We start from the raw sequence: 25,323 nt of genomic DNA, 5'->3' as shown, positions 1-25,323 counted from the left end.
ACTGCACATACATATGCACCCATAAACACACACACAGATGCATACTCATTTACAAAATGTACTCAATAATTGTGGTCTTACAGTTAATATAATTATAGACCGTATTATAATATTTGAAATAAATATATTTATTCAAAGCTTTGAATAATACATTTTAACACCCTATAGTTTAACTGGCATTTTGCCCTACCCTAGTAACTGTGAGCACCTAGCAAACCCACTATTTCTCTAAACAATACAATTTCATGGAGACATGCACATAAATGCATACTATTTGCTCTCTCTAAGTCTTAAATCTGGCATCCTCCTCCTAATGGCAAAAAAATCTCTACAGTTTAGCCATTGATATGTGCTGTCATCAAGGACACTCATTCACAAGCTCTGCAGCATTCTGAAGCTATGCTACAGCAAACACCCGACGACAAAAATCCATACAGATTATTCTCCTCTCTGAGTAGAGGTGAAAGAGTCAAGCGGAGTCCGGGAAGCTACGAGACAGCAGACAGAACCCGTGAATCTCTCCAGCCGCAGTGCTCAGGTTCTGAAGCGAGCCGGCTGTTAATAAGGGGGGACCTCATCACCACTGGCCCCTCTCCTCACTCCTGCCGCGGCCCGCCCTCCCATCGGGGTACTCCTTCCAAACCCCCATCAGCCCAGATAACCATCATGTAAGATGAAGAGTGGTAATTTGCTCGGGCTTGTCCTCTGCCACCTTTTCTTGGTGTTGCCGCTGCTAGCACTGCTGTCTCCGCCCCCCCGCCCCAACACCATCCCCCATCTCCCCGTACCGCCACCACCCTAGCCATTCCCCTACCATTGTTCCCCTCTACCCTGTCTAACAAAGGGCTTTTGATGAGAGAGGTCTACCTTCTGCAACAACGGTCCAGGACATATCGGCAAGCACTCCCACAATGTCTTGAAATGAGCTCCTGCAGTCGATTCCAGGCTGACGAGACCATAGGACTGAACCCAGATCAGTTTAATGTAGGGGAGGTGCCCTGATGGCAAGCATGCAAGCCATCACACACACACATACACACACACACAATGTGAAAGCACACTCCCAGTCAGGCACAGGGTAGCATAGTCTTGCTTGGATAATTAATGGTCAGGCTAAGAATGCACGGCTGTACAACACAATGGATTTCTCACAGGAGAGACCATCATACCCATTAACACATTGCCCTCTCCTCCATCCTAATTTCCCTGCTGCATCTCTCCCCTATTAATTCCTCTCTTCCATGCCCCATATTCCCTGTTCTCTCTCTGTCCGTTGCATCTTAAATGTGGTGCTGCAGTACTCTTTTTCCTTAACCACGGGTGGCATCTCTCCTCAGGCTGAAGTCTTTTGCAACTGGCTTTGAGAACACCTCTCAGAATGATAAAGGCCTAAACCGAATCCCTAGGAAATCTCTGCGGAAGCCTTTGGTCTGTCTCTGGCAATGGGGCAGGCAGCGCTGAGCTCATGGCCTGGGTCTGCTGCAGTGGGTTTCTGCTGGGGCAGAGATCCGAGCTGGCACCCAACGTGTAACTAGGCTGACACTAACCCTCTTCCACTCCTTCGCGTTATGTCTGTCACTTCCAGGCCCACACAGCACTAGCGTCAGATTAACAAAAGCTACTTGTTGTTGCATGCTACCTTTGGCTACAGTGCCATTCCTAAATTGCTCGCCTGACTGAGCAAGCAGTTCCTGCAGTAACAGTGTTTTACCACCAGGGGCACAACAGTAAATCAGCAAATTATTCACAACCAGCATGAAATGAGTGACCTTGATTGATTGATGCTGACTGAGGGTTCTGCTTAAAGAATAGTGGCCTCCCATGCAACCCATATGAGAAAGCTACTCTTATTGAGGGGTCAGGATGTTGATAACTTGTCATTAACACACTTGCAAGCTATGAATGAAAGTGCACTCAGTATGTTTAATTTTGTAATGCGGTTAGATCTTAGTAATAGCCCCTCTTCTATGTATGAATCATTAAAATCACTAAAAGAAGAAAAGAAAAATAATTGCTCCAAGTGGGCAATGGGCAAGAGTGGTTTGACCAATAGTTACTATAGGGACATTCCAAATGTTCATGATTATATTCTTGCAGTAATTTAGCCCTTTTTCTTCCTGATGGAGGCTGGAGTGCGGTAGTGAGAACAATTCCACCGGGATCCTGGCAGCACGTTTTTAATCTGAATTGGATTCAATTTCTTGAATGATAATTTCATTGCAGTTTCACTTCATTTAACATGTATATTCTTTTATTCAAATGCAATTTTTCAGGATTGATATTCTTCGGTATGTTACTTGTCACAATTATCTTGTGCATTGTCGGCCTCGTTCTCGATATGCGGATATGGGCATCTGCTGAATGAGGGAGACGAAGAAGAAAAGAAGAAGTGGTCTTCAAGAAGAAGAGTGGTCATTACTGGGCACTGTACATGCACCATCAATATGCATAAAACGTATAAATGTATGCATTAATATGATGTGATGTGTAAATTACCATGAAACAAAAAAAAAAGAAATTTCCAAAGCAAACCAAAGCAAATCTGGCCAATCAGACCAGCAAGCAGCACAGTCCAGCCCATGTGGGGCTATTGAGAACACCAGCACCCTACCAAATCAATGACAAGAGACCAGGAAGTCCAGCTAATCAAAGACCTTGAATGGAGAAGCACAGGTTAGAGCAGCTGGCCTGTGCGGCCGCCGACCAATTAAACTCAATTGCCCCACCAGACAAGAGACTGCTGTTGCAAGCTCATCACTGTAATGTCTCCCCACATCCAGACCCATTTTCCACTCTGCAATGCATGGCTGCTCCACTTAATAGACTGCACAAGCTCAGTCGATATTCACCCACGTGGACTTGCATTTACTCCTGTGCGAGGGAGTGACATGGGCTCTTCATCATTCTGACACTTCATAAAGGCATATCTCCCTGTCATTAACTGCTGCTCGGAAAAGAAAAAAAAAAAAAAATCGGCTCCTGACTTTATAGTACGGGCATATACATTCTACACTATGGACACGCGCGAGTGCGTGTCTGTGTGTGGGTGCATGTGTGTGCCCGAGATAGCGTTTGCATCTGTCCAATCCTCTCTGGTAAGTGGTAATCTTGTTTGCCTTAAAAGAATTCTGACATAAATTGATGCAGCATGCAGTGAGAATAGCAAAAAAAAAAAATACCAGCTGTGATTTTATGTGTCACATGAGGACTGGGGGGAAAAAAATCGAATGCGAAAAAACCGAGCGACTCCGAACGGAAGCTCAAATATTTTCTGTCTTTCAGATAATGAACAAAGAGCCATGTGCTGCTACAGCGCGCCTGTAATCTCCCCCCTTTCCCTCATGTGGACGGCAGGAAAACTGCAGTTGAATTGACAACTCATTAGAAGGAGGCATTAATCTTCTTCCCCCCTCTTTGCCAGGCCCGGCCTTCGCCTTTGCGCGGTGCCCCGCCCCCTGCTTTGTGCTCCGTGTCGCGGGAGCGGCGGAGAAAATGGAGAACCTGCCGGCAGGTGCCGCGCGCCGCCTGGAGCTCCGTGCCAAATAACCTCACCTCGCCGTGTCAGTCCCCAGGGCCCCGCGATGAAACATCACAGCTCCACACGCCGTTGCCGTCGGGTGCCTGGACCCGAGAGGTCAGCCGCGGGGAGACTGACTGTGAAGACTGACAAAGCTCACACAGAGAAGCTTAAAGAATGTTCTGAGAAGTGTCACCTGCGCAGCCCCCCTCCCGAGCAAATTCCCCAATTCATTAGTCTTTCTCTCCTCTCCCTTTCACGGTTGCCCAGTTCCAGCCTGGTAATGAACAGGCACAGATGTAATGAGTGTGGACTCTGTTGTCATAAGGAGTTTGATGATGTAATCATCATGCAATTAGCATGATGTGTCCATTCGTGCTAAAGCAGTGACCAGGCTTCCGGTGTCATGAGTGTGTGTGCTGATGCGCTCAGACTGATGGTGTTATGAGAGTGTGTGTGCACTCCCCTGTAATAAACGGGCTGATGGTGTAACGAGCTCACGTGAGGATGCAATGAGATTGATGGCATAATTAATGATTTTGTGTGTGTGCAGGTGAGGTGCGTGTGAGCTGATGTAATGAGATTGTGTTGATGACATTGTGTGTTTACACAATGAGATTGATGTTGTGGTGAGTGTGTGTGTGTGTGAACTGTGGTTATATTAGAACAGTGATGGTTCGCTGACTGTGTGCCCTGATGTAATGAGTGGGCTGAAGAGTTCGTGCTGATATAATGAGCAAGGCAATGACATAATGATGTGTAATACCACTTGGCGACAAATAACCTAACATACTGTATATGTTTACATTACATTCATAATTACTATTATTCCATTTATGCATGTTTTGCCACGTGTTACAAAAGTACTACATTTGTCTTTATGAACATGACTTAGTATTTAGAATGAGTTATAGGTATATGCTTGTGTGTGTGTGTGTGTGTGTTCATGTGCTTGTGTGCGCTTATTCAACGAGGTGCTAATGAAGTCAACGGTCAGCGAGAATATCCTTTCTTCATCTGCATGAACCGAGACCAAATGTGCCATTTTTTTATGTTTTGCTGTGTTTTTTTTTTCCTCAGACCGGCCTGTATTTCTGCACGCTTCGCTGCCCTACCCCATTAAAGCTCTGATCAAGATGTATTTAAATAGAGGGGGGTGTATGCAAATCGGAGAGAAGAAGAATGCATCTTTGGGGATGGCGGCGTCATAGTTTGACTCGGCGAAGATCGATACTCCGGCCCGTTCGGCATCCCTTTGTGGGCTGCGGGGGGGGGGGGGGGGGGGTCGGGGGGGCTAGAGGGATGAGGCGAATGTGGAAATCAGGGAATGTCTCATTGATATTGATCTCTGAATTAGCTAATGAGTTTTATGAGTTGGGGAGAATCCATCAGAGGGGGAGGGGGGGGGGACACGGCCATCGTGCATTCATCAATCCGCCGTGAGTCCGTGCGAGGGAGGGTTTAATGACAGACCTGACCACCCGTGAGATGCGGAGCCGAACCCCGCCCCCAACCCCGTCTGAGCCTCTGCCTCCCCTGTCCCAGCTCGGTCAGGGATTCCATGTGAGAGCCACTGCGGTGGCTCTCACAATTCACCGGGGGTTGTACAACACAACACAGCTCCCATTGCAGCGACCCCAGAGGGATCAATACAAATCAGTCACTGAGACCCTTCCTGAAACCCCAGACAAGGAATCAGCCATCACAACATCGTCCATGCATTTCAGCGTCCTAGTGATTTTGACCAGCTGCTGACTGACACGTGTAAGAACAGTTCCCAACCAATCAATGTCTCCAGATAAGACATGGGTTTGAATGTAGCCTGGAGACCTTTTAAACACAAGTGATTAACACCACATCCTTCGAGAATGCAATTTTATTGTGCAGAACATCCATTCTCTTGCTTGACAAACTTCCCCGGCGCGACAACCTATCGAGAGCAAACACTGCGAGAACCCACTAATGAACTACAGCTGGCAAATCATTTCCAGTATTAAAAAAATTAATGTATTGATGTAGCATTCATCATTTCAGACATCTATCTAATTGCAGCTTGAAATTAATTTTAAGCACTCTGGAAAAAAAGGTCAATGAGTATTTGAAGAGCAACCCAGAGGAAAGTGTTTGGCTGCATGTACGAAGCACACACCAGTGTCAATGGCCTTTATGAAGCCGATTTATAACCACTTTGCCTTTGATTAAAACACTGAAGCTGAAGTTAGCATTCCTGGCCGCCTTTTTAAAGAGAAACGGACAGTACCTACACGGACTCCCAGCTCGCCTCCCCTCTGAAAGGGGTCAAGGTTCAGGGCAGTGAAGAAACACTCTAATAGGACACTTGGGTGTGGAGAGAAACACAGATTGCGTCCTTAGCTCTTCGGTTATGTTGTGCCCTTCCCCTCGCTCCAGGCAAGTGGATGATCCAATTGCACAGCGCGTAATGGGAAACAAACTCGAGCCTCTCTCCGGTTAGCCCCGCCCCCCCGGCCAGCCCGAGGTCTCGACGAGCCCACGGGCGAAACAGGTCTCTCTCTCTCTCTCTCTCACGGCGCTCCGCACATCCCGGAACTGGCTCAGACAGCATCTGCCTCTCCCGGGCGCAGCTTGCAGTTTTACAGGATCGGTCTGGAGCGCCAGCGCTTCCCCCCCAATCGTTTCCCCACCGTCCTCACGACAGCACGCGCTCTGTGAAGGAACATATGGTGCGTGAGGGTTTCAAACGGCTGCCTTGCCGATGACGGCAAGGATCACAGCAGATCATTCCCGTACTTCACTGCAAAGCCTCTGCTGGTGCCACTGACAAGAACCTACCAAACATCACTGTTTTTTGGATCCACTGCCTATGCCTTATCAAACAAGCCGCCCACCCCCCCCCCTATACCCCCCCCCCATTATATTGTAAAATGCTGTGCGCATTTCATGGGGGAAGACTAAAATGAAGGCTTTCGTGCTTCCATTGAGCCAGCAGTGCCGGTGTGCTACCCCCTGGAAAGACACCTCAACGGAGCACCACGTGATGGAAGTACACACACTCCAATTTTCCCAACATTGATTTTCATTCCAGATCTGCCGGCACAAAAATTGCGGCTTGTTCGTGAATCGGTAATGTATAACATTATGGCCCTCGCATGTAATTCCAAGGGGGGGAAGCGGAACATGTAATCATGGGCAGGGCATTATCTGAAGGCAGCATACTTGATATTTCCTGAAAAAAAAACCCTTTCGGGTTCCCATTCCAGCCATGCTGTTGAGGCTGCTGCATACCATGGGATAGGCAATTAGATACAATGTAAGCGCATGCTAACCGTGGAGCAAGATAGCCCCTGCTCCAGTGTCTTGGCTGGGTGAAGAGTTCAGCTATCTGAGGGATTGCATTCACAGCCCCTGGAGTGAGAGAGAAGGGCGACGCCCTCTTCACAACCAGCCGTCATCCTTTCTGCCAGACAGCATCGCTGAGACTTTGCTGCGAAAGTTTTGAGACACAAAAAAAAGCAATTGAGGACAATTCGCAGACATCGCTGGTGGCTGTGTGTGTTTAACTTTTCTCGAGCGGTCTGGATATTGTGCTGTCTGTTTTTATGGCTGCGTGAAAAGTCATCAATCACCAGCCGCGGGCCTGGGAGCAGGATAGCGACACATTCTCTCCCCGCTCGCTGGCAGGGCGGGGGTGGGGAACAGTGATGGCGCCGTGATAGAGATAAATACCGCTACTCCGGCGGAGATGTAAATAATTGCAAGCCAAGAAGTGCCAGGGCTTGATTGAAGACGGACGCTGATCTGGCACTAATGCAGTGATGCTTGGGGGGGGATCCGATTTCTCACCAGCAACGCAGAACAGACAGGGTGACAGTCCTGCTACTGTGACATCACAGAGGCAGGGGGGACGGGGCGTGCACGGTCCCTGCTGTCTCTCTCCTGACCCTGCCGGGCTTCCTTACACCCCAGGGCCCTCCCCTCTCCTCACGCACCTTCCTCTCCTCCCGGGGTTCCACTCCGCTGACAGGACAGCCCGCTGACGGGCAGGTGCTTCTCCCTGCACGGAGGCTCCGTCTGCCAATGAGCCGGGATGCTCTCCACCTGGAGACGCCTCCACCTCCCTCGCGCTCTGAGCGCCAGCCAAGGAGCTGCTCGCAGCCCGCCCCCACCGTTGCTGCAGTTACCGGCTTGTCACTCAGGAAACGTCTCCTTGTCGTTAAGCCCAACAGAACCTTTAGGCCAATTAGCATAGCGCTCATTAGCGGAAAGCTCATTAGCACACGGCTTGTTGTGCTTGTTTCTGGATTCCCGATAATTGTGAGTGATCTATTCATTCTTAATGAGAGATGGGCTTTAAATACACATGACATCAACAAACGCCAAAGCATAATGCCGGTGCACTGACTGAAGAATTAGCCATTAAACATATGGCTGCCAAAGAAACTCGTGTTAGGGATAAAAAAACGTGCAAGAGACAATATAAAGTAGAGGAACCAGAGGGGGAGTACAAGCTGAGGACCCAAGAGGGAAACACAGAGCACTTATTGACTCCTTAAGATAATTAATACATGGTATTTCGATTGTTATTGACAATATTTGCTCCCAAAGGAGCCTCATGGTCCGCTTCAAAACGCGAGCGCCGCAAGAGAAAGGTGCTACAGTGGTAATCACAGTGCTGGCTGTAGGGGGTGAGCTGCCACAGTAACGGTGACAGTTACAGTACTGCCCATGAGAGTGAGGGGTGCTAAGACTGACTGTCACTGCGCAGTGACCTAACAGCGGCAGGCACTGACAGCCAATTACGGCAGCTGAACTTGCCTGGAGAAGTTAGGGGTGCTCTACACCGATCAGGCCCTCTCGGTGTTGAACATGACAGGCCTGCGCATGTATGTGCGCGCATGAGCCAGCTCTGAGCTCGCCCACCGGCGGGCGGCAGTGCATGTCAGCCGCAGCGCGGGGCGCAGCCTCATGTAGGATGTGCAGCGCGCCGCACCGCAGCTGTGTGATTCCCGCTATGTGATGCAGCACTGCTCACTGCTGCCAGAATGCACCAACACTTTGATCTTGTAATTGGAGGAAATGCGGAAAAACTGTCAGAATGGACGTGACTATGCCAAGCAGCAGGTGGTCCGTGTTGTGTGCGCGTGCGCGTGTGTGTGTGTGTGTGTGTGTGTGTGTGTTGGGGGTGGGGGGGTAGGGGGGTAGGTGCAAGTGCTGCTAACACAAGCATGCAAAGGTGCAGGATATGAATACAAAGCCAAGGTAATATCCCCTCAAGGGGAAGAAATGTCACACGTCTGCCCCCCTTCTTGGCTGGCATTGCGTGAAGATCGAGGAATGGGCCAGCCGCACCAAGGTGACAGACGGAGGGATCAATATGGCGCTGGTGAGCATGAACGAGGTCAAAGTCCTTTAGACCATTCAGTGACCCTGCATGGTCAATAAACCTGGGCGGAGCACTGACCCGAGCATGAGCTCTCATTTCAAACCACTTGAACTCACACTAGCGGCTGCCGCTGCGTCGCACTATATTAAAAAGAACGTGCGAAAGTCACCTTTAAATCTCTTTCTAAATAAAAAACAAAATTATCTGTTCCCATTGCTTGTTTGCTTTTTTTTTTTTTTTCAGGGTCTGCCTGCTTTGGAATTCGGCTTGGCCCCTCGATCACCAGGGAGATGGCGGACTGACAGAACGGGGGCGAGAGCTCGCAAATAAGGCCGCGATCGAGGTGGGCGGAGGGGGCTGCAGCGCGGGCGGGTGTGCGCTTTTGAGCGCCCGGAGTCCTGTTCGCTGTCGCCGTTGTCCGCCGCCTATTTTTTCCTTTCAAATCAAAATCTTCCCGGGAGGGGGTGGAGGCTGCTAGAATTAGGGGCGTGCAATTCGGAATTTCCACCGAAGGTCACTTTTATTGCTGGAGCCAACGGTGGCCCTGAACACCATGGGGGGAGGGCTTTGCGCTTGAAGTGTCGCTGAAGGTCGCGCGATTGCCTCATGGTGGGGGGGGCGGGGCCGCTTCGGACACTTTCCACCGAGCAGCGCGTGTGACCCCTGCGATGACCCCTACAGCCCAGAGAAAGGGTATCAGAGAATCCCTGCGTCAATATGACGGTTCTCCCATGTGTCCAGATCCGATGCGTCCCTGAGGAACAGGGATGGGACCAGGCCATACAACGCAGAAAATCTCATTGATCAGGCTCACGGCGTGAAGGAGCCGGAAAACAGAGAACTAATTCAGGACAAATAGACAGCAATCACAGCAGATAATTAATGCAAGAGGCGTTACACTAGAGGTCGACAATGATAGCTGAACAAACAGGCATATGCATGCACACGCACACACCCAAACACACACTCTCACACACACACACACACACACACACACACACACACACGTGCATGCACACACGTGCATGCACACACACACATAGAACACATACATACACACACACACGCTGACGCACTCCCGCACACACGCACCTAAATCCCACACACAAACGAGAGAACACCTGGTTAATTGTATTTGCATCGCTCAAACTGTACAATTCTGTGACAGGTGCTTTGTTCGTGCTGAAAAAATATCAAGAGTGACACAAGACATGCCTCCTAATCTGCTCGAATCAGAATGTAGGGCTTCGGATTTAATGGAATTTACAGGAAGAGAAAAGGCGACGATGCCTCCGCTGATGGCAGAGCCGATATGTGGCAAGCACAAGAGCGGTTTATTTATTTGCTCTGCTTCACCACAGTATAAACCTCCCCTCTCATGCAGGCGGTGGTGAAACACTGACATTATTTTTTCCCTCCAGGTTCGGGCGGAAAAGGAGTGACAGAGCTCAGAGAGACAGCCCGACATTTTATTTCTCTCGCGGAAAAACAGACAGAGAGCTTATTGTGTTTTAATGCAGTTTAATGGCTGCGGTCTGGGAGTCTAGCAAAGAGAGAGAGAGAGAGGGGGAGGGAGGGAGGGAGGGAGAGTGATAGAGGGAGAGAGAGTCTTTCATTACGATGCTGAGCAACAGCACTCGGGAGCTGAGAGGGGGAGCGGGCTCCGTCAACAACGGGCGGGCGGGAGAATAAAGACAGGGAGTGAGGAGCAGGGAGAGAGGCGAGTGCGGCATCGCTGTGTAACGTGATCAGAAACGCTCCTTTTATAACACCTCGCCACTTACATTTCATCAAACTCTTCTCTTATTTGATTTATTACCGAGTCTGCGGGGACTGCTCTCCCCTACTGAAGCCGCTCTATGAAATATTTATACCTGTCATGGGCGCGGGGTGAAGAAAAATGAAGTATATGTAGAAATAAATAAAGCTCATTCGGTGTCCCATGGGTGGCGGGTCTTGGGGGCTGTCTGCCCCCGCGATATTCTGGGGCGGGGGGAGGCTTCAAGTCACGGAACACATGACAGGTGACAGGGATCTTCTGACGCCTATCTGTGCTGCCCGCTCCCCCCCCCCCCCCGCCACAATATCGCAGGGACGATCACCCGACCTGGAGCCCCGGTGCGACGTGTCAGAACGGTCATCGCACGCACGCCACGATCATCGCCGCTAATCCGTCACCAGACAGCGGCGACAAGGTGAGGACAACATCGCCATGGTGACATCTGCTGTTGGACTCCAGTGAAAGCCCTGCTTCTACATCCTTTGATTAGAGCCCTCGGTTAAAGAGATTCCAGCTGACTGCGGTCGGTCCGGCGCTGAACTGCCAACTCCTCATGAATACTGTATGCTGCGTCTCTGTGCTCATTTCCTGGATCTGTAGCCAAATAGGCAGATTCCACGCACAGGGGTGTGCTGTCTCCAGGAAGCTCGGCAGCACACCTACGGTTTGCTCCCAGTTAGACATAATCCCATCATCCTCAGATTCCCCTCACCCACAGTGCTGTTTCCCGCACGGACATTTCATTCTTGGACATTATTGTGTCTCTCACACACACACACACACACACACACACACATACAAACACATATATGCACACACATACAAACACACATGCACACATGCACATACAAACACACACACAAACATACATCATGCACACACACACACACACGCACACACACAAACACACACACACATTCACACACACAGAACTCAATTCAATTAAGAGAGGTGAAGGTGACTGTTTTTATAGTCCGCCAGTGAAATCATTCATCTCGTCCAACAAAAGCACGGGTGCGTTCGCACTGGTACTCCCATATAAAACCATCCTGACATTAAACTCACAAAGCAATCAGCGCGCCCTGCACAGACTCACTACATCACGCTAAACAGTACACGTGTATTGGCATTTAAAGCAGTCAATGGCAGCAGCGTGAAAAATGGTGGGAATTTTAATTAAATAAACCAAGGCGGACGAAAACACACTGTTTTAAAAAGTCACCTCATTAATTCCAGCAGAGGGAGATGTGCAGAAGGGAGACTGATTAGAAACATGTTTAGCACTAAATTAATCAGGGAGAGCTGCACAGGAGGGTCTGCAGATAGTCTGACCCAATGGCACCACAGAGGAAGAAGGGGGCCAAACAATAACAGTGCAAAGTCAGAGAGCAGCTGGATGTCAGGGTCAGAGCGCAGCAACGGGGGGTGGTGAGAGACGGGGAGGGGGTGGAGTCTGACAGAGAGGGGGGCTGTGTACTGTGAGGGGGCAGGGAGAGTGTCGCTGTGTACTGTGAGGGAGAAGGGAGAGTGTAGCTGTGTACTGTGAGAGAGAAGGGAGAGTGTAGCTGTGTACTATGAGGGAGAAGGGAGAGTGTAGCTGTGTACTGTGACGGAGAAGGGAGAGTATAGCTGTGTACTGTGAGAGAGAAGGGAGAGTGTAGCTGTGTACTATGAGGGAGAAGGGAGAGTGTAGCTGTGTACTGTGACGGAGAAGGGAGAATGTAGCTGTGTACTGTGACGGAGAAGGGAGAGTATAGCTGTGTACTGGGAGGGAGAAGGGAGAGTGTAGCTGTGTACTGGGAGGGAGAAAGGGGGAGTATAGCTGTGTACTGGGAGGGAGAAGGGAGAGTGTAGCTGTGTACTGTGAGGGAGAAGGGAGAGTGTAGCTGTGTACTGTGACGGAGAAGGGAGAGTGTAGCTGTGTACTATGAGGGAGAAGGGAGAGTGTAGCTGTGTACTGTGAGGGAGCAGGGAGAGTATAGCTGTGAATGAGGGAAGGCAGGGGGAGTGTAGGTGTGAGAGAGAGAGGGGGCAGGGAGAGTGTAGCTGTGAGATAAAGTAAGGGCAGGAAGAGAGCAGCCGAGCGTACCAGGTCTTTGAGAGCATGGTAACAATGCTGATGGATGTTGAAGCTGGGGAGAATCTCCCAACGGAAATATGAAGAGAGCAAGAACCATTAGCACTTAGCACTGATCTCTCCAGTAAAGGAACACTACAACGTCCCCACTCTCACTTCCATTCCCCTCCTGCGCCCTGATCTAACCTGGTGCTGCTCACGTCCCCATTCCCCCAATACCCTTCCCCTCCTCTATTTCCACATCCTCTCAGGGGCTGTGCATGCTAAAAGCCATATGGGGGACTGAAGTGGTCTTTGTATCCACAGAACAATGTGCTTGACAGGCATTTTCTAAAAGGCCCTTAAAGAAATGGAAGTGTGCTGTTTGAATTTTCACATGTTCACTCATGTTCTCGTGTCCACAGGTCTCCTGAGAGAAACCTCAGCTGAACCTGTTCCCATGTTCAGTGCCACACCTGTCAGCACAACAGTCACAGCCAGTGGCAGGGAGGCCCTGACGTCAACCTGTGGCGGGATGAGTCTTATGAACTCGGCTTCTTCCCAGGCACAAACGGCAAACACAACCAAAAACACTTTCTTTTCATCATTTTCATAACATTCATCAGCAGAACCTTTATGCTGCAGATGGATGTTTGGTGTTAAACTGAATAAAAATGTCTTGTTATGGGAAAATATTTGAGTTATGTACAGTACGTTTATGAAGAATAATTTTATATCATATTTTAAGAAATACAGTTTGAATTTTTGTGGTTAGTGTTAGGTGTGAAGTTGTGAATGTGAATAAGCAAGTCAACAGATTTTAAGAGGACACAACACTAGCAGAATCATTAAAAGGACACAGCGGCTAATTTGATATTTAATAATGGTGACCAATCATCGATCCATCAGTTAATCTTATGATTGAGATAACTGAGATAATTGCTGTATTATAATGACTGATTCTTGATCACCATTATTAATGACACAATGAGGAGATGTATCCTTTGAATCTTTTTACAGGTGGTATGTATCCTCAAATTTTAAGCATGGCATGGGCCACATCTTTACATTCTGATAAAGACATGATGCTCAAACTCATTAATACATGAATCAAACTATTTTAATTGGCCATCACAGAGTGTGGGATTATATATTTTATCTTTAACAGTCAGGTAAAAATATTCAAAGATAAAAATATCAATGTACTTAAAGATTCAAAATTTCTTAAAAAAATGTATCATAATAAAAACAAAATAAATGATGATTTATATTGGTTCCACAAGGAAGAATCACTGACTGATAATTTTGAATAATATATGCTGACACTTATTCTGATTTTTATATTTTCTGATATAAAGGAAAAAGATCCTTGTCGACTATGAAAATTCTGGGATGGTTGACATCAAAGTTCACTTTCTGAACACGAAACCCCCAAATTTCTATACAATGAACTCAGCTTATGCTTCTTTCAGAGTCCTTTTTTTCTTCTCATGCCACAGTAACAGCTTTACTGTGAGAGCTGAGGTGTGATTCATTCAATCTCATCTTGGGATTTCTGTCTTGGCGGTATGGGTGGATTTGCACCTCTCCATCTCAGCACAGAGCACTGAAACCAGCTCTTTCTCCCTTTGTACACTCAACCCCTCCCCAGCTCTGACTTCACCTCTGTGTCCCCACCCTGAGGACCTGGGCTGCTAAATATATGATGATGACTGAACACTGGGAGGGATTCTTTCTTTTATCATTTATTCAGGTCTGATTTATGCCCGCAGTGGCAGGGAGATCAACACGGTAACTCAGAGTGCTGACTGACAGCCCGTCCCAGATGTCAACAGCTGGGGATTCTAATCGCTGCCAGAGTGATGGATGACACCACAGGATCCTGGCACTGTCACTTGAGGGGGAGAAGGGGAGAGGGGGAGAGGGGGAGGGAAACTCAGAGCCCCTCCCACAAGAGGACCAAAGTGGGCCTTGGTTCAGGTCTGAAAGACCACTCAATTACAAAAATCATGTCCCTCAAAAGAGACCCAAGGTGGTTCTACTGAGAATATAAAAGCTAGTTAAAATGTTTGGTTGGATGGTCAGTGTAAATTATTTACGTATGGGTCACTTAACTGATGTGTGCTTCGCACATCCAACTTTTCTGGGTAATAATTCCAAATGCCAAATGAAATTTTTCGTGTTTCAAGATAATCTGATTTGTGTGCTAATTGATAATTCTGATGCAAAGACATATATTTTTAGTGAGCAGCCTTAAGGGGTCTTCTATACAGGAAAAACTACAGTCGGCAAAAGTAGGAATTAACGAGTGATACAGGCAAAATTGTCTTCCCAATGGCAGAGACACCAAACATGCAGCTTGCTCTGCCTTTCTGAATGCAAAGGCCTGATAGAGACCATGACTGGATCACGCAGAACCATCAAAGTGCATCACCTCATTGCAGTTCTTTTCTAAGTACAGATCAATAGGAAGCATCACCAATAACATGTAATGCTGGTTCTCCTTCTCACCGTCTGTTGTTGGAGGCAGACTGTCTGACCTCTGTGGTAAAGACCAAGTTGGGGATCAGGACCAATCGATTGAGGGTCTGTCTCCAGCCTGACTGTCACTCTCCAGGAGAATGCAGGCCCTGCTGGTGGGTGGGGAGCAGGGGGGTTATTGTGATGTCTTAACCGTCCCTGCCCACCTGTGAGGTGAAGCATCTTAAACGCGTCCCGTGATGTCATGGCGTTGTTTGCCCAGTCCAGGGTATTGCTCTGCCTGTTGCATCATGTCATGCCCCTCCCCACACACCCGTGTCGAGCGTCATCCTCTCACGCATCCTGACACGCCCACCCCACGCGGCACCCGCCCCAAAATAATACACTCGCCACCACCGGTGACACCAACAGGGACATGCCTCACTTTGATGGATTGGTGGCCACTTCTCAAAGTGGAAGACCGAATCATTACCATCCCTGAAAGCGATTCAAATCAATGTAATAGAAGTGCGGACTGATTTGTATTCAATTTGTGTGCCAAGTTCGAGGCCAGTGCTCATTCTCACAATCAGATTCTAAGCGAAGAGAAAGCCGCCTGCTTGAGCGCGGCTCATTCTCTCCCTCTCAGTGGCTCAGGGAGACGGAAAAGTGTCATTACGGTGGCAGGATCCACGGGGGTGATTTTAAAGACCAAGATTGGGGTTAAGGAGGAAATCGGGGGAGATAAATGAAAGTTATTATGTTGGCCCAGGCAGTGCATTGTGGGAAGGTGTTCGCGGTGCAAGAGGCCGCGTTCCCACTCAAGGGATGTTGGAGTCCGCTTTCTGACGACTGACAGCTGTTGTGACAGTTACTACTGGAGTTTAATACACACTCAATTCTCACACTAAATAGACACACACACACTCGTGCACACACACACACACACACACAGAAACATTGATTGATGTTTATAATTAAAATGCTTCACAAAAAAGGGTCTTGCTGGAATGGAGCTCCAGCACTCCTTGATCTTGGCAGCTCTGAATTTGCTTACGATGCCGTACGGACCAGTGAGGGAGATTTCGACGTCGAAAACACTCAAACAGGGAGAGCTTTTTTGGCCAGTGGATGTACTATACTTTATAGAGCCAATAAAACACAGGTATAAAAGGGAAGCATTTTTAGGCTGCATTTGCCATATTGTTTCGGTGCATTTTATTAATTTATTGACCGTTTTGTCAGCCTGTCAAAGTGTCTTCTCCCAACAAAAGAGTCAGATGGGTGGATTGTTTGCAGTTTAATTCTTTAATGAATGAAAGGAGGGACCTGGTGCTGGCCGTCTGGATTTGAGTAGGGCTGGCAGCAGTCCAAATGATCAAAATGTTCATTTTTATGGCACCATAAACAAGCTCTAAATTGTCCCGGGCACAGATGAAACAAAAGGCTGAACACAGAGCACTATGCTCAATGCATATGTGAGGTGACCTGTTTCAGATGGTTCTCAGAGCCGAGGTCACGCACGCTCTTTTGACTGATGGCTCACATGACCGGGGCCTGACTGATAGGTCACATGACCATATGTTGACCACCGGGTCACACGGCCACATCCTGATTGATGGGTCACACAACCCCGTGGTGACTGACAGGTCAGTTGCAAAGCGTGTAAATCCACGCAAGTGTGTCTCCCGCCATATGGAGGGGAAAACGGAAAAAAAAGAAAAACTCCACAAGACAAGCCGCAGCCAGGCTTATCCCTGCGCGCATTATGTCATCGTCCCCTGGCTGCTCCGCCTGCATGCCTCAATCTCAACATCATTATTAATGATTAACGCACACCGGGCGATGCGTCCGCAGGCCGCGCAGGAGAAAGGAGAGACGACAGTGGCGGGCCTGGAATTTCACGGCGGGATGTGTGCGCTGCCCCCCCCCCCCCCCCGCCTTTGTGGAGGAGATCCTCTTCGCCGGGGCCCCGAAGAGCGGAGGCGTCCGGTGCAGGCCGCGCACCGCATGGGGGGGAAGTGCCCGGCATCTCCCTGCGAGGCTCAATGGAGATGTTCGGCCGGAGGAGCATTCATAACCAAAGAGGCTTTGTCCATCATTTATGGGAAAACTTAGCAAGAGCCAATTTCACAGCGAAGACTCGCCAGACACGCACATTACCGGGGCCAAGTTTCCTCCAAGATGCCGTCAAGCCCGAGCAGAAGGGCCCTACCCAGCTGTCAGCTGCAGAATGCCATCATATCGCGGCTTTATTACTGATGTCAGCTTCACCACTGGAAACGCCCCCCCCATTGATTAGAGTCCGGATAATTGGATTGAGCTGATTCTTCAGGAATGCTGGGAAGAAGCTGCGAGCCTTAGGAGACGGAGACGAGGGCGCTGCATGAGAGAGAGAGGGGATATGAAGGGATGGGGGGGCGAGGTAGGAGGTGGAAGAGAGCCAGATTGGAGGGGGGGTTGAGATAGGACAGGAGAGAGAAGGCCCTATAGCTTATAGGGCCACTCAATAGTCCCAGTCTATATCTTCTTGCCCCTCGAGTACAGAACAAAGGGGTGCAGAGTTGAGGATTTAAACCTTTGGAACTTAAGCTTCTGTTGGACTTTTTCATGATGCCCTTTGCCGACTGTGAGTGCGGCAGTCGATGGAATTACAAAAATGAAAAGGAAACAAAACACCATAACACTTCATTCAAAGTTAAGGACAAGGCGTGTTGTGGCATGTTAACCTGATTAGAGGCTTTATTTTCTCTGTTATCCATTCTACCATTTACCACTTTTCTGAGGCTTGGATATTGTTTGAAATTATTATCATATTAGACAATATATAATTAATACATGTACAAAAATAATTTTAATTAACTTGTATTTGTATCCGTGTATTTCTGTTAAATTTTGTTAAATGTATGTATTAGACCAAATTGATTTACCAAAGAGGGATAATGACAATGACATTCAATTGACATGAACTGATTGAAGTTTGCTATATATAGCTTGTTGCGCAAGCTAAACTCTGACTAATTTCCCACGTACTAAGTACAGGAACTAATTCTGTGAAAAATGGGAATAAAAGTGTGGAGTGTTCTTTTGTGAGAGAGAGAAGATTCTGCTTACCTGCACGTATCATAACCCGCTTGTAAAATGCTAACAAAATGTAATTTCCGTATAGAATGGAAATCAGGGCATAGCCTTGAACAATGACAATGCAGTCTGCACTCAATGCACAGTTTGAGCTTTTTCATTGTCTGTGAGTTGAAAAACTTGCCTACCCCTCAGTTCACTACTTTGACACTGCGAGCCTGCTTCCTGTTCCTTTGTATGCCAGGAGACAACCCTGCGCCCTAATTTCCATATAGTGTTAGTGAACATCCTATTTCCATCACGTAAACTCATAGGGTTGCCAGGGCTGAGAGGCAACAATGAAATTCCGTAACTTACTTCTGCAACTTTGCTGACGCACTCGGACTGATCGTATCCTTGGCATCAGCATTGATCTGCTGAATAATTTTTTAAGACAGACCCCCTGTTTACTATATTCCATTTGCTGCACATTTGGCAGAATATTGAAATCCTCTGGGTTTTAATGTATAATAATAATAATAATTAATAATAATAATAATAATAATAATAATGATATTGATAACATTGATGTGTGAGTGAAAAATCAATGTTTCCTGACCAGTTTTAACCAGTTTTAACCAGCCTCAGCTATACTATACCAAGAGCTGAAACCATAAAGACAGAGGAATTGCTGCCAATTTTATAAGGAATGCCTTCTTTGGCATGTATCTTATCCAACAGTTGATTCAAAAGGTATTTCCACCTTCAAGGTAATGGGCCCTAGGGGACATCTCTCAGGATCCTCTCAAACTGAGAGAAAATACTTGTTTGAACATATCAAGCAGTAAGAGCCATATACTCTGTGTGTGCCTGATTTCTTCTTCGGTTTAATAATCAAATGTTTGTTGTCTTTCTAAATCTGTTAATACCCAGGGAAACACCATAGGTTAAGGTGCCTTTTGTTCAAATGTATGCTTCACTGCAAGTGGACTAATTTCAAAATAATAAATATAAGTGGCTGTGAAACTGAAATCCATATGAAAGCTTAAGGCCCTAAGGAGTTTCTCTTGATTGAACTCATGTTTTCCAATGTTTGTTGCACTTTCACCACTAGAGATGAAAGACTTCTTTAAAAACACCCAAACTGTGGCACTGAGAGGCCAGCCATGTCACTGTCACCTAGACACTGCCGCAAGGAAACTCCAGCCTGTGTGCAGAAAGCACTGGGCAAAGCCAGACAGGGCAAGGATGATCAGTGGACTCGGGTATCAATAACACTAACAGTTTTCCTGGAGAGAGGGCACGTTACTGGCTCTACTGCCAAAATCTGTCGACTCTTCACAGTTTCAAAGTTAGTCAAGAAAGAGTGGTCACAGACGATCTGGTTAATTATCTTTGAATGTTCTGCTTTTTATAGGTTGCCCAGGTGAAGAAATAGGAGTAATATAAGAATGATATAAGTACACAGACACTCATAAATACAGGAGCCTCTTAGTGTTGGGTTAAAGTATTGCACAGAAGCTGAAATCTTTATTAGACATTTGACTTCTGGGCTTGTTCACCTGGTGTTTCTCCATATTTTATGCATGTCACCGCTTAAAAAGTGATTTCTCACAGTTACACTTGGAATGAATCATTGACGCACTACTCGTTCTCGCCCTTACGCGATTTTAAGCACCAAAACTGAACAAAAACACGACGAGAACCAACAGGCCGTGCTGAATCATTTATCGTTTGGGGTAGTTTCTTCATCCGCTGAAATATTTATAAGCAGCTGCATCGAGCCAAGTGCTCCGCTCCTCAAAGCATCCTCCTCGTTGAACTGCAGAGCCTCATAGTATAGCAATTGCCCTGGGTCAGGTCAATTTTTAATCTGGACAGCCGTGGTGGACAGGGGTATGATGGTGCTGCTGAGAGAGCCCGAGTGAATCAGATGCCGGTTAGGAACATGGTGATGCGTGTTCCCCTTTCCTCCAGAGCTCTGATCCCTTTCACCAGTTTTGATATCTGCAGCACAAAGCCGCTCGGTTCTGACATTTCCTCCCTATTGTAATCCACCCCTCCAGCTGCCAGTCATCTTCCTGCGTTTTGTATCTTTTCTTTATTGCTTGGCGGTAGGGAGGGTCTTGTTCCCCATCCGCACCGGTCCTTGTTTGCAGTCTTATCGTGCAACAGGCCCCCCTCAGACGCACTTCTTGTAACAAGATCCTCTGGTTATTGTCGTCTCCGCGTGAGCCCGCTTCAGCCGCGATCGGGGAATGGCATGTCTGGGAGATAAGGTCGGGGCACAGGTTTGGCAGCAGCTGAGGAGCGACGTCACTCGCCTCGGAGGCCCCTCTCTCTCCCACGCTGCTTCATCCAATTACCAACACTCTTTACCGCTTTAATCAGTTTCGCCCGCGAACAACACGCTCATCTACCTGTTCTATAATTAATCTCATTAGCGAGAGAGATGATGTGACAGGCTCGCGGAGCGCGATCGCAGACAGGGGGAGGCGACGAGTGCTTTTGCGACAATCACCGACAAGCTCACGAAAGAGAGTTTGCGAAGGGGTGGGTGGGTGTGTGGGGAGTGTTGGACCTCTGTAAGACATTGCAGTTCTTGTGAGAAGTCATTAGTAGGTGACGATTTCACAGTAACCTGTTGGTACCACATGGAAAACAGATTCTTACTGAAAACATGTGCATGAACTCTCATTGGGTGAGTCCTTCAAAGGAGACGTATGTTGACACACTTTTCTGACATTGAAGCTTTGGAGAGCAACCTGGGCGCTGAGCACACACAGGCATCCGCACGCGTTTGAACTTCTGATGTTACCGAATCGTGCTTGCCTCGAGGAAACCTTCCACAAAGGTCTCTCCCTTCAGTCCAAATGGATGGGATAAAGCGCAGCACAGTCAACGGCAACCGAAAACCAAGTTTTAATTACCGGTGTGTGTGGAATCGCCCTCCATCACCACAGCTTATTTATCAGAACAGACAAATGGCTGACGGGGACGTACCTGCACCCAGAAAGCTCTGGGAGGAACCTCTCTGGGCCGAGTGGTTGAGAGTGCGGCAGAGGATCCTGTCTGGAGGCCGGGGACATGCCAGTTTTCGCGAGCGAGACGAACACAGACCGCGGCTCCAAACGGGGAATTTGGACCAGGTCCTTGGCACCTCTCCTTCCCTTTGTCCCTTCTGTGCTGCTTGAGATGACTACATGCATCCCCGGCTCCCGTTCTTTGGTTAACAGTCGGGATAATTGCTTAGCTCCCGAGCCAAACAAATGACTTGTTAAACCGCAGTGGGGGTACTGTGACAGGGCGGCGCTCGGCACAACTGCTGCAGACGGTGTTGTTTAAATCCCGGCCCTGCCGGGTTTTAGGCGCACATCAAGAGTCCACGCGGGAGCCACAGACACGGGGCGCATCTGAAAATCGAAGCTTTGTCCCATCGCAGCGTCCTCGCAGGTCTGAATGAATTCAGTAATACATTCGTTGGCATCGAATCCGCAATACGTACCCTGCTGTGTGTTGTATGAATCTCCATCACGAGGAAAGAGCATTTCCCGCTCATGTGCATTCCAGCAAACCGCACTCATTCAGCCATCTGCTTCTTTATAAGATATAATCGATACACAAATACACAGACACAAAGGACTGCGTTTCATTCACCCGGTTGCATTCTTGGCACACGGGTAAAAACATAATTGTTTTCTGAGGCTTTTTTAAGAACAGCACAAGCAAAGGCCAGCGTGGGTGTTGAGTGGGAGGACTAAATGGGAACAAGATCAAGGTGGAAACCTGACAGATTTCAGTCAAGGTGCAACAAAGCAAACATCTGTTCAGAACTGAATCAACATTGGTGCGCTAGAACTTTAACCTGAACACCTGGAAATAGACCCTGTCAACTTGAGACTTAAAACAGAGTCAGAGAGATAGCACTGAACCTTTAATGAGATAACAACATGTGACAGTAACAACCTGCTTAATATATGGATGAGATATGTGGAGGACAAAAACATAGCGTTTCAATTAGATACACCCATGATCAACTCAGAACAAAATGTGCCATACCAGACACAGTGGTCCACCTTGCACTAGGTCTGATCAAACCATAGCCAGCAGACATACTGTTAGCCCCACACTTTTACGCCAGTGTCGAAAATTGCCATTCATTGCTCCCATATCCATTGTCAGGTCTTTAGCTATTTCGGCATCTAATTTCACTCATTCCTCTTTAGTACTGAGCAAACATTTCCTCTTATACTCTTCTTGTATTCATCATTTCATCTTTCTTTTTTTAAAAAAAAAAATCCTTCCACACAGTGTAGCATTGAGCTACTGTTCCATCTACCTACAGGACCTATTTCATTGGAGCAGTGGGTGGTGTTTTCCATTACTTTAATTGCAGAATAAATATAAATTCAGCAATGAGCCCTGCAGTTGTATTATGCTGCCAGTTCTTCATCAGCTTTGAACATATGAATCTCCTCTGCCTGCTTTGTCCCTCTTTTTATGAATGCATTTTTTGATACGATTCCACATTTAAATTACTTTTAAAAATCATACCTCATCTGATTTGTGTCAGAAAGGGGCCCATAACTTCCATCGTATGAACACTGCAGTGTGGAGCAGCCTTTAAAATGTCTGCCATTAATTTCCACACTTTCAATTGTGCTGCTCTCGAGGATGACTCACAATCCACCTGCGATTACAATGGCCAATATGACCACACCACTCCCACTACTGAAGGTCCAACCAATCAATAGTTTCGTCCATGGTCAGCCCCCACTGTGTGGAGTCCCAGGGAGATACAACAGAAGCCCACAACTGAATTTAGACCTACCTTCTTGCACGGCCTGGAAGGGGTTGTTCCCGTCCACAAATTCCACCGAGATGGTGATCTTTTCCGTCTCGAGGATTTCGTTATTGAGGTTCAGGTCGGCGACCGCCATGCGGAACACCTCGTCGTCCTTTTTAGCAGATTCATCAAAAATGGCCCCTGAGGACAGAAACCGAAAAGTTTGGTTTAGTAGAAGTCATCCAAGTGCAATTTTTGGATTATTACAGACTGACATCAGAGCAAAACAAACATTTTCCCAGTTAAATAGAATAACATTCACATGAAGTCCTAGGGTATAGGCAATGGTTAACCAATTCCTTTCAATCTTTAGACATAGCACCTATAATAATTATTCCATAAGATTCGAGCTGAAGCAGACAGTGATCTCTTCCATGTTGTTGTGCTCAGCCTCCAGTCCCCAGCAGGCATAGAGAGGTAAGTCTGTGTGTCTTCTCTCTACTCAAGCGTAAAATGCATCTGGGGCTTTGGATAAGAGTTTTCTTTCCAAAGAGTTAGTCACAGGACCAGGTTTTGTGCATGGTTTTATTGCTGCATGTAAACATAAACAAATAAATACATATATAAAAGCAGTAAATTACAGTGTATATTGCTACAATAGTAAAGGTGAGAAAAATTACAGTTGAATTATACTATAAGTGCTAATTATTATAAAATCAGCATAGTTACATTAGCATTCGCACATTTCTCAATCTACAAAAAGCTCTCCTAATTTGTGTCTTTATGCTTTTGGCGATAAACAAACGTTAAAGTAATTGCACATCCGCAACAGATCAATCAGAACCCTCAGTATCAGCAAAAGTACAGAGCGGCACTGCATCGGGCTGCATCAGTGATGGAGTATCCTGTAGTCAAAATCTAATTTCCCATCACATTAGGCAGGTAGAATAATGGATCTGACTGCTCCTCCTGCGCATGCCACAACATGCAGCGCAGCCGTTGAGTGTGATAAATGGTCAACGCTCATAAGTCACAGAAAGGCTTCCTTTGGAGATACATCCCTCTCGAAATTAGGCTAACTTCAGGTGGGTCCATGTGTCACAGAGCCAGCTGCATTACCCCACACAGGCTGCTGCATGGCTAAGTGAATGTGGAAAAAAGGCTGCATTCGTTTCATATGGAGGCTCCTCGATCGTTGGCAAAGACATGGACAATGGACAAGCTTACAGAAATTTCATTTCACGGGACTTGCATGAGTTTAACAAGTTATAGAGGGAGTGTCCACATTTCACGACAATCAAGTTTACGACAATCCACATTTACAAGACCTGTCAACAGGCTGCCATTAATTGCTTTTCTGCACTATATCCTGATTTACAACAGCCTGATTCCAAGAAAGACTTGGGTGCGAGAAAAAGGAATCTCATGAGAAAAAGTGACAAGTTCAAAAAAGTCTGAAAAGGTGAAAAAAAACTTTTTTTTTTGTTTGATATGGTTTGATGTGTCTTCCTTAATCTTTATGATTTCTTTTTTTTCCATTCAGGCAACTTGTCAGAAGGCCTAAATAAACACCTGTCGAAAAACTGTGATTGATGCCTTGCTGTTCTATGTGTCCTGTCATTTCTGATACAACACTGACAATTATAGTGTAGCCTACTTTATGACTAAGTACATTTAGATGTACAAATATTTACACAGTATTAATATCTCATGAATATTTGACTCATTCACGTACTTATCTAGAGTTTTATTGTGAAAAATCATATTTTTGGCCCGTACAAGGACGTAGCTTATAATTCCCGCCAATGCAGTTTACGGAAGGTTTCCAGGAATGCATTGTTTCGTAAAAAGTGGGGGCCGGGGCCGCTGGGGCTGTCTGTATTTCTTTTAGAGCTGAATCATTCATCACTTATGAATGTTGCAAAATGTTTTCAATAAACAATAAGCCTCGGAGTGACAAGAGTGGTAAAAATAATTGCTAAGTGGAAAGAAAGTAGCGCCTCCTCTGGAATTCACACGGGAGGACAGAGGCACAGAGAGGTGAGAGGAGAGACAAGAGGTCAGCATTGGTACTGTACAGAGAGAAAGTGTTGCAGAGCACAACGCAGGAGGCACAGAGATGGGCTTGGTTTTAATGGCTTGCAGGGGCAATGTCAGTGAGGGAAGAGTATCCTGGCACCACCGTTTTCAGTGCTTTCACAATTTCACAGGCAGCCAGCAGAAAGGGACAGGGAGAAGGTCACATGGGAGGAAAAGGACCAATCAGGCAAGAGAGTTCTAGATGGGGGGGGGCAGAATATGT

General features: G+C 47.2%; 1 protein-coding gene across 1 annotated transcript in view; it reads right to left on the bottom strand.

The window, feature by feature from the left end:
* grid2 (glutamate receptor, ionotropic, delta 2) overlaps positions 1–25,323 on the bottom strand; it is a 365,965-nt gene that overhangs the window by 276,632 nt on the left and 64,010 nt on the right. Inside the window, exon 2 of the mRNA XM_036526665.1 lies at positions 23,067–23,222. Within this exon, the coding sequence (XP_036382558.1) occupies positions 23,067–23,222 (156 nt within the window). The remainder of the gene's footprint in view (positions 1–23,066; positions 23,223–25,323) is intronic.

The sequence above is a fragment of the Megalops cyprinoides genome, chromosome 4 (genome assembly GCF_013368585.1).
Source record: "Megalops cyprinoides isolate fMegCyp1 chromosome 4, fMegCyp1.pri, whole genome shotgun sequence".
NCBI lineage: Eukaryota > Metazoa > Chordata > Actinopteri > Elopiformes > Megalopidae > Megalops > Megalops cyprinoides.
This window is presented reverse-complemented; position numbering and strand designations above follow the sequence as displayed.